The 9817-nt window shown below is 31.5% G+C and overlaps 1 protein-coding gene across 1 annotated transcript; it reads left to right on the plus strand.

Annotated features, from left to right (window-relative positions):
* Positions 1–1075: 1075 nt before the first annotated feature.
* On the plus strand, positions 1076–8826 carry LOC130894875 (retinol dehydrogenase 11-like). Its single transcript, XM_057801893.1, has 4 exons — positions 1076–1261; positions 3231–3560; positions 5970–6262; positions 7817–8826. Exons 1-4 carry the CDS (start codon positions 1198–1200, stop codon positions 7994–7996), a joined length of 867 nt encoding a protein of 288 aa, XP_057657876.1. The 5' UTR covers positions 1076–1197; the 3' UTR covers positions 7997–8826.
* The last annotated feature ends 991 nt before the right edge of the window (positions 8827–9817 follow it).

Raw genomic sequence — 9817 nt, forward strand, 5'->3', positions numbered from 1 at the left:
GCTTGACACTCGCCACATTTCTTTTCTGCAACAACTCTGTAAATCATAGATTTCCCTACACCAAGCGTACTACGAATTTCACTGCGTCATTTCTTACATAAATGTTTGTCTGTATATTATTTAGAACAATCAAATATTAAAGTTCTGTCAACAACTGTTGAAGGATAGATTTTTTGGCGTTTATGCGTTCCTTCCAATTTTCTATAATCACATTACAATGCACAATAGACTGCAAGCTGCAACTGAACTAAATATGTGAATACACAACTTAGACCTCCTTAATTCTACCATATTTTTGGCGAAATTTGTTGGAAAGAGATTCTTGGAATTAAAATAAAACAAAACCTCTAGCCTTTATTGACAAATGGTTACTCATTGAATCAAATCCTATGAAACGGCTATGTAATGTTTCATACATATGACTTTAGCCTATCCCATCGCTTCTTTATTGTTCTGTACAGCTTATGGTTATAAAAAACGAAAAATTTTCTTAGATCAGGTACACTTATGGACATATTTAGATTACTTTGTAATATTTATAATGATCGTTTTGCATTAAAACTTAGTGCTACGAACAAGTCAGCTATATGAGAGCCGTTCCTCTCCCTTTGATGTATGTTGGTTCTTTCTTTTGAATAATTTATTGGAAAGTCTATTTATTTATTTGTTTTGTTTCTTTTCTAGAAGTTTTGAGAATACTTTAAGGATATATGTAAGGAGTTTCTGTAGTGCAGTTTAGTTAGTTTATAATAAATAGTCATAGTGAACAGAACGAAACAGAAAGTAATCGAAGAATTTGCATAAATTATTTGAGTTAGTTAAGTATCTGTACAGTATTTAAATAAAATGAGAATGTGAAATACAGTGTTTATAAATTCACCCTAGGAATAGAAAAAATGTATATAAAGTAGAAAAACATTACATTAGGTTTTATTTCTATCTCGTACATAAAATAGACTATAGATCAATAATTTTTATAGATGCTTTCTTTATATTCTACTTTGTCTATTTATTGATATACTAAAATATTGATAAGAACTGATTGAATATATATCTACACATTATTTACCAAATCACTGTCAAATCGATTTAAGCGTATAACAAAGTTTAGAACTCAATGGATTTAATGTGAAGTGGTAGTCCTTTTATTCATAGAATTTTAGCGTTGTTTTACTTATATCTCGTATTTTTTTATCAATGCGTTGTAATAATAAAGTGTGTTTGACTGGAAAAACTGTTATAGTTACCGGATCTAACACAGGTAGGATTTTTTATATTCAAAATGTGTACACGAAAATAACCACTGACGTTTATAGCCCAGGTTTGGAGTTTATATTCGCATAATTAGGGTTTACTTGTATCATATTACTAAATATATAACATTATTTTTGCCATTGGTAATGATGTCATGATTTAATGTCAAACTGTACCAATAAGAAACGTAATTTTTTCGTCGCTTGATAAAAAGTTGGAAGTTGAAAAACGTTGAGTAGGAATTTCTGGAACCGTTGGGGGTACTCATACAGAATGCACTATTTACACTAAAAATCACAATTACACGGTCTGACACGCATTTCTTTATGATAATCGTCTTCAGAGACCAAAGGTAAATTGAAGATGATAACTTGGTTACCGAAACGCGCGTTGGACAGTGTAATTGTGAGTGCTGTTATATGAAAATAGAATAAAAAATTTCCGGTGTCGACCTGAAAATGTCAGCATTTATCAATATAAGTTAGGAAATATATTAACCCATGCGTTGAGAAATTCTCATAAAAATTTGAGTCATTTCTGTTGATATCGTATAAGTTTCTCAACATAAAACATACACATCATAATTTATGACTGTAGAAGAACTCAATCTTTATGGAAATTGGGTTTCGGCCAATTTTGTTTAAACTTGATACACCAATAGCTTGAAGCTGATTGAAAGTTTCAATAGGCACGAAACCCCAAAACTCCCCATTCCCGCCAATATTACCCTTGAAGTGTTTGAAGTTACCTTGGGAGGAAGAGAATTGCTTTCCGCCAATTGGATTGGAGCACAATGATAGTTCAAACAAAGTTCACTAAAAAATTAGGGACCCGAAACCCTAGCCCCTCTAAAATCTACTCCTGATGAGTCCAAGAGCACCATAAGAGGAGGGATTTCGGCCATTTTGTCTGAAACTTGGTACAATGACAGTACTATCCTGAAAACGGCTGAAGAAGAGATATTTTCACTATTTCAGTCACTTTTCAACTTGTGTATATATGTAATCATACAATGTATATATTTATATGGTAGCGTGTGTACCTATTCGCCTGCATGAATGAAATTTCATGTATGTAAATTACAGAGTAACGTACGCATCAACGTTAGTTACCGCATTGCCTCACATGATTTACTTCATAGGTTATATTCGTTAGTAGCTCGTACCATTTCAGACCTTCAAACAGCTTTGTTTGAATTATCATTTCACCAGGTTAAAAAAAATGGCCGAAACCAATCCCTCTCCTTCCAGAGTACCCTCGAACACTAAAATTTCAACAAATTTTGCTGATGATTGAATTAAGATTACAGAGATAGCCGTGGTATAACGAATTTGCCATGTATTGACTGCAGTTTAAGCACAATGAGTTTTGCATCGAATTATAACAGTTAAAGCAGTGGGCGAGCTTGCTCCTTAAAGGACGAGATTGTGTTTGTTCATCGACTATTTTCAAAAAGGCTAACCATAACAGAAAGTATTACACATCAATACTTGATAAGGCAGAAAGACAAATTGCAAAAAGCGACCACATTTTGAGAAAAAGAAATTTCTTGCTCCATCAGGACAACGCACACTTTGGAGATTGTAATGGTTAAAGTTTACGAATTGCACTTTCATCGGTTGATCACTCACCGTATACACCTGATCTGGCTCCCAGTAATATTTTTCTGTTTACTCACAGGAGAGACATTCTTTCAGACGATAAAGTTCTCACATACAGAAATGCCAATTTTGAGTACAAAAGCGGTAGCTATTAATTAGAAGAGACCATGTTGAAACATCAAATCATTATGGAAAAAAATTTCTTTTTTAGGTCTAAAACTTCCAAATATCCCTCGTATTAGTAAATAATGCCTTTAGTTAAAAAACTTTGCTTTGTTTTTACTTTGCAGTGCAGTGCACAATTGTACTTATTTGAAATTAGTTACTTAAATAGTAAATATTATATTTTATTTGGATAGAGTTGATAATTTCTAGGTATTGGATTCGAAACTGCTTTAGAATGCGCCAAAAGAGGAGCTAAAGTGATAGTAGCTTGCAGGGATGAATTAAAGGGTTCAGTAGCGGTTCAAAACATCAAAACTCTCACAGGAAATTACAATGTGATATTGAAATTAATCGATTTTTCTTCATTACAATCGGTGAGAAGATTTGCGGATGACGTTCTATTAACTGAAGAAAGATTGGATATTCTAATTAATAACGCCGGAGCTCTGGCATTAGGAAACCACATAACTGATGACGGCTTTCAACTTGAAATGCAAGTTAATTATTTTGGACCAGCATTATTAACATTAATTTTGATAGGTGAGTATTCTATTGATGTAGGCTGTCCATAAAAACTTTGTTCCAAAACGGGACAGTCAGATTATTTTTGCGGTTGAGGTGTAGGGTACAGGAAAGAATTTAAATATGCCGGAAATTGCAGCCTTTAAATTCCAAAGCCTTTAAAACATCAACAGGTGTAAAATATTTTCAAGATGTTCAATACTGACCTAACCAAACCAAATGAAAATGTTTATGCTAAACATTCATTTTGTTTATGAAGTTATTGTAACAAAATATAAATTTGGGTGTATACAAATCTCCAAAAACAACCTCTTACAATTTTTTTTCCTAAAATAAAACAAATTCATTCCAATTAAACAGTCTGTTCTACCAACATGTATACCAGTGATATACAATCAACATTTTCACTTGAATGTCCTGATTGATGTGTAGTTTCTTTTTCTTTGTTCCAAAAGTACTTGAGAACTGCTTATTTTTTTCAATACACTTTTTCAATGAGTATTTCGTAAAATTCATCGCAATAACTTCACATCTGTTTCTTCAAAAGTTGAAATCTGTGATATAACAAACACCAGTCATAATTTGAAACAGGGGGTTTCAAAGTGCTATTTAATAAAAACAGGACATTTTTCCTGAGAAAGATAATAAGACTTTAGGCCCTCAAAAATTTTAAGAATGCGATCAATAGCTGGCATAAGAGGCAAAAAACGAATGTTCCCGTGTTCTAATAATTTTCACATTTAACTCGAGCAAATTAGTACTGATACATCTCAACAGCAAAGCATTCAATGTCAAATGGCAGACAATTTATAGCTGTTTGTATGTAGTTATGAACAATGTGAGCTCCACATCATACTCTTATAATTTCTTTCCCCAAGTTATCTTGAATACGCCTCCAAACATTATTTTTCCCTTTTCTGGCAGCACCGTCAAAGTTCGTGTTCGTGTTATCGGCGCACATTGTAACCAACTGATCATTTTTACATGAACATCAGAAAATGGTAAAAAATACCTTATTACTACAGGAAAGCAGTTTTCGGCTTTTTGATTGGAGGCATCTAAGCTCAAAGAAACAGAATCACATGAACCTTAATCTTTTTCTAACTTGGATAAACAGTCATTTGATCTAAAACTGTGATCATGAACGATGGTATGGTAAGCAAACATACCTTCTTCTGTTGAAATGTTTTTATCGACATCCTTTTTTATGAAAAAAGTCTGAAGATTAAAAAGTATTCGCAGCTTTTTCGGTATCTTTATGTTTTTTTTTGATCTCGTGTGCTGTGCGTTATCGCTTCTTCCCCCCGTGAGCAAAAGAAAAGTGAACGCCACTGACACACGACAGTTTTAATAAACTTGAACTCATCTTTAAAAACACATAGCCGTTTCTGAGGATTCTTGTTCGATAAACACAAAGTAATACTCACAAAACAATTGTAAAAGTACCGCTGCTACTTATTACATCTATTAATTGTTTTTGTTATAGTTCACACTTCTTCGATGCTACACTACGTACTGTGGCTGCAGTTGGAACGGTACTGACTAAATGACAGAGACAGCCACTGAGCATGAGCTACTGATACTCAGACACAATTTAAAAGCTGAATGTAAAAATTGAACTAGAAAATGTACTAGATTGTACCAACTTCAAACAAATTTAATAAAATTATAGAAAGATGTATAAACATAAGTTTAAATTAATTTTTTTTTTCCAAAAATGTTATAGACTGTGTCAATTATTATTTTAAGGATGAAAAATTTATATAAAGTTTACCGATAAAATTAGCAATGCAGTACAAAAATCTCACGATCTAAATATAAATCAACTTGGCTCTGTTTTCTAATTATTGTTACAATCTAGTACAATTTCTAGTTTATTTTATTAAACGAAAATATAAAATAACTTTATATTTGCGAACGCAGGGAAAATGTATTAGAAAAAAGGAAAAATGTACTAGCGTATAAAATACACTAAAATGTACTAAAATTGTACAATTGTACTAGCTCTGGCAACACTGCTGATACTACGGCATTAGTTTCTAGCACACGAGAAGGGATGAGGAAGAGCGAAATGACCTTGGTGCCACTCACCTTAACATACAATAACATACATTTTTTCAAAATTTACATGAGGATTGATTTCATTATTAATATTCTAAAAGTGAATCTACATCTTTACCGAATGTGTATAAGAAATTACCAAGTAATAGTTTTTATTTTTTTTATAAAACATAAATAATTCAAATTTTCGTATTACCGGCAAAAAGCGTGACTTTTCGTAAATCGACGGGACAACCCTAAAAGTCTGAAATAACGGGACTGTCCCGTTCAAAACGGCACATATGGACAGCCTATATTGATGCCAGGTGTTGATATTATTGACAGCATTGTAAATTTCTCCTATGATTTCTATTATTTTTGTTTTAGATTTATTGAAGAAATCTGCTCCTAGTCGAATAGTCAACGTGTCTTCTATAGCCGCTAAACGTGCAAAAATGAAAAGTGTAGATAAATTGATAGCTTATGACGGCCATTTCGATTGCTATGCTAATACTAAATTGTGTGTCATTCTATTTACGCAAGAATTGTCTAAAAGACTGAAACAATTCGATGTCAGTGTGTTTACTCTTCATCCTGGATATATAGCGACCGAAATTCTTACTCGGCATTTAGGACCCTTCAAATCATGTTTAACTTATATGTCCAGAAGAATTTTCAAAGTGAGTATATATAGAAATATGTTCGGGTAAATTTTTTTAGGCCAATGAAGTTACAAGCAGCCATAGATGGTGTTATAATATGATGTTCTAGTTTTGGTCTGTTACTGTTAAATATATAAAAGCATGCAACAAAGTTGGTTACTTTAGGTCAAGAATAAAGGTAGAATAAAAAAATTCAGAGATACAATAGCAGTATATCACAAAATTTTTCAAAACTGTGGTGATCTTTCCATTGAAAAAGTATTGAACCGCTATCCACTCAATACATTACAAACACATCCATAACAAACGATTACACATGTGATTGAAGAATCTGTGTAAACAATTTGGAATTTTTGGAACCGTTAGTGATTTATTTGGAACACACTGTTTTCTGAAGGTAACATTTCTGAAGACGATTACTAAAAAATATGGACTAGCTACTCAACAATAGGTCTGAACTAAGACTCGAAAACAAATTACTCATCTACAAAACTATATTCATACCAATACAATTATGGGGCTGCAGTAAACCTAAAAATACGAAGATACTCCAAACATTCCAATTCAAAACACTCCATATGTTAAGTAAGGCTCCCTGTACGTTACTAAGCAAACAATTCATAACGATCTGAACATCCCACTAATCAAAGATGTGATAAAGAACTATTCCACAAGATACAATGTCTACAACAATGAATTAATAAATAATCTATTCAACCAGCTACTAGCAAAGAGAAGAATGAAGGGAATATGGTCAGAAGATCTTCCATAATAAATACTCTCAGTGTACCGTCAATGGATGGTTTCATACTCACTTCAGTGACTTGTAGACAATTTACTTATTACTCTGCTCATAGAATATATTGTAAAAATGAAAAATAATTAAACAGGACTTTTTTAGTTAACACCATAAAACTATCCTGTTTCTCGAGCTCGTCGTTCAACATTATAAAATGTTTATCTCAGGAACCGTGCGAGTGATTAACTTTGATATATGAATTCATCGCCAATTGTTGTTGCTGTTTTGTATTTTTTTTAAATAATAATGTTGAAAAAATGTCTTCGGTTATTTGACTTTTCATTGAAAATGACATAGTTTTATGAAAAAATAAAACAGTAAAAAAAGTTTCAAAATAAAATTATTCATAGTATGATAAAAAACCAGTGTGAAATTCTAAGAGTTGGTCATTCCTAGTTAACTCTCTCGGATTGTTCAATCGCCTTCTTCTTCAATGTTCAATAGTTTAAATTTTTCTTATTTTTGTTTACGCTAAGCAATATTTATGCCATAAATTAGTACAACCTAAAATTAGTAGTACAAACAGTTATCAACTGAAAGACGGATAGTTTGATGAGTATAACTTAATAAGCTTAATTTCTTCAGGAATTTCATATTTTCACAAAGAAGCGATTGTATTCTCTGAACGCCACTCTATAAATATATTTGCTTTGAGATAACGCACTCTTTGCTTCTTGTAAAGTTATTATTCTACTAATAAACTATACAATGATATAATTTACTGTTCACTAGGTTAAAATTAGTAAGAAACTTTTATATGTTTTGGTTTACAGAGTCCCGAAGAAGGTGCCCAAACAACTTTATATTGTGCTCTGGAGTCAGGTATTGAGCATTTAACTGGTGGATTTTTCATTGAATGTCAATATCAAGAACATTTTAAAACCGCTCAAAATCCAATTTTAGCCGAACAACTCTGGTACGAAACAATTAAGTTTCTGAATTTTAGTGATTAACGACTACTAATGATAATTTGTTTAAAGACGTATTGATTACCAACAACAGTATTAGTGAAACTTATTAACAAGATATTTTTTAATTCGGCTATTTAATGTTTATGTGAATGTCGTTTAGGCCGCTTGACATTTTGCAATAAATGCAATGCAAGACGCAATATTCAGCTGATTGTTTCATATAAAATCTCGCACTTGTAAAATTATCGATTGATTGGATGCAATTCTAGGGAAAAGTTTAGTTACTTCTCGCGTAAAAACCAACCTGTTCATCAGGTTGCAAAAGAGAGGCAACGGCAGATATCAATTATTACTAATTTTTCACTGATCATTTTTTTCTTGATCATTTTACTTAGAAAATAAAACATTTCATTTTTAAACCTCAAAATATTGAATGAAATTTGACGTTAGGAATTTTTTTAATTTACTTATGGAATTTTTATTAGTAGTTGTAGTGGTAAGAGTGGTAATGTCAAACGACATGCAATATTAATCTATGAAATATTTTGACAAATTGCGTGAAATTTCTTGCAAATTGTCTTGCACCAGGTCATGCAGTCTTTAGAAATAATTGATTTGGATGGCAAATATTTGAGAAATTGGTGATTCAAATTAGTAGATTCTAATAATAGTAGAATATCAGAATAATTCTTTTGAAGATTTTTTTCAATTACATCATATACTTTAGATGTTTTTTCATGAATTAAATTAATTGAATTGAATAATTTGAAGACTATTACTATCTACATATTCTATGTTTTTTCGTTTCCATATTTTAGTTCTTCCTTTTCTATATAATGTAATAATTGGTTGTGAATAAATTTTTCATTATATATTATTTTATTTCTTAAACTTAATCTTCTATATATCTTGGAAATCAAGATATGGGTTTCTTTGACTTACCGTTCGAGAACCTATAGGCGCTATGTGCTTTATTTATACATCTATTCCAAAATATTTATATAGTTCCGTAAGAATGAAGCGCATATTCTTTGATGATAGTTTTAAAAACTTCTTATAACAGATAAATTTTGAGTATGTTATAAATTGACCATAAAATAGGTAGAGGGACATAACATTTCGAGAAAAAATTCGAGTGAAAAAAAGATCAGCAGTTACCATGAGATTCTTAGAAACTGCCGATTCTAAGCAGAGTATTAGGAATACTGCGCCAGAGACATGTTTCAGTATCATTATCAACAAGTCGGAACGTGCTTAAGAACCAATTTTTAAAACTTTTAACGACATTTGATTATCCTCTTCAGAGACTGAATGTCATTATGAGTGTAGTGTAGTGGTAGAGTGATCAGTACGTTTTGTTACGTATTATGGATCCGACCTAACTATCTTACTTGTAACAAATTTTCTCAAAGCTGAGAACCGCGATATATCTGTAGGAATAATTCGCTTTCGTAGAATAATTATTTCCCGTTGAATTTTTCTGTATCGACGAAATTCCTACTATGTAATTAACTAGAATTCTCACTAGAACATTAATTTTCTGTGATCCGCATAGAAATGCGTTTATTTTCCAATGCTCAATATTTGGTGGATGGCGTATGTTTATGATCTATCTAAAAGTAGATTCGATTTCAAATTTTGAATCATAATTTAAAGAAATTTGTTTATTTTTTGTTGCAACGTTTCTAAATGTGTCGAGTAGATTTCGATCTAATTCGATTTTAACCAGAACATTAATTTTCTGTGATCCGCATAGAAATGCGTTTATTTTCCTATGCTCAATATTTGGTGGATGGCGTATGTTTATGATCTATCTAAAAGTAGATTCGATTTCAAATTTTGAATCATAATTTAAAGAAATTT

Source organism: Diorhabda carinulata, chromosome 6, assembly GCF_026250575.1.
Source record: "Diorhabda carinulata isolate Delta chromosome 6, icDioCari1.1, whole genome shotgun sequence".
NCBI lineage: Eukaryota > Metazoa > Arthropoda > Insecta > Coleoptera > Chrysomelidae > Diorhabda > Diorhabda carinulata.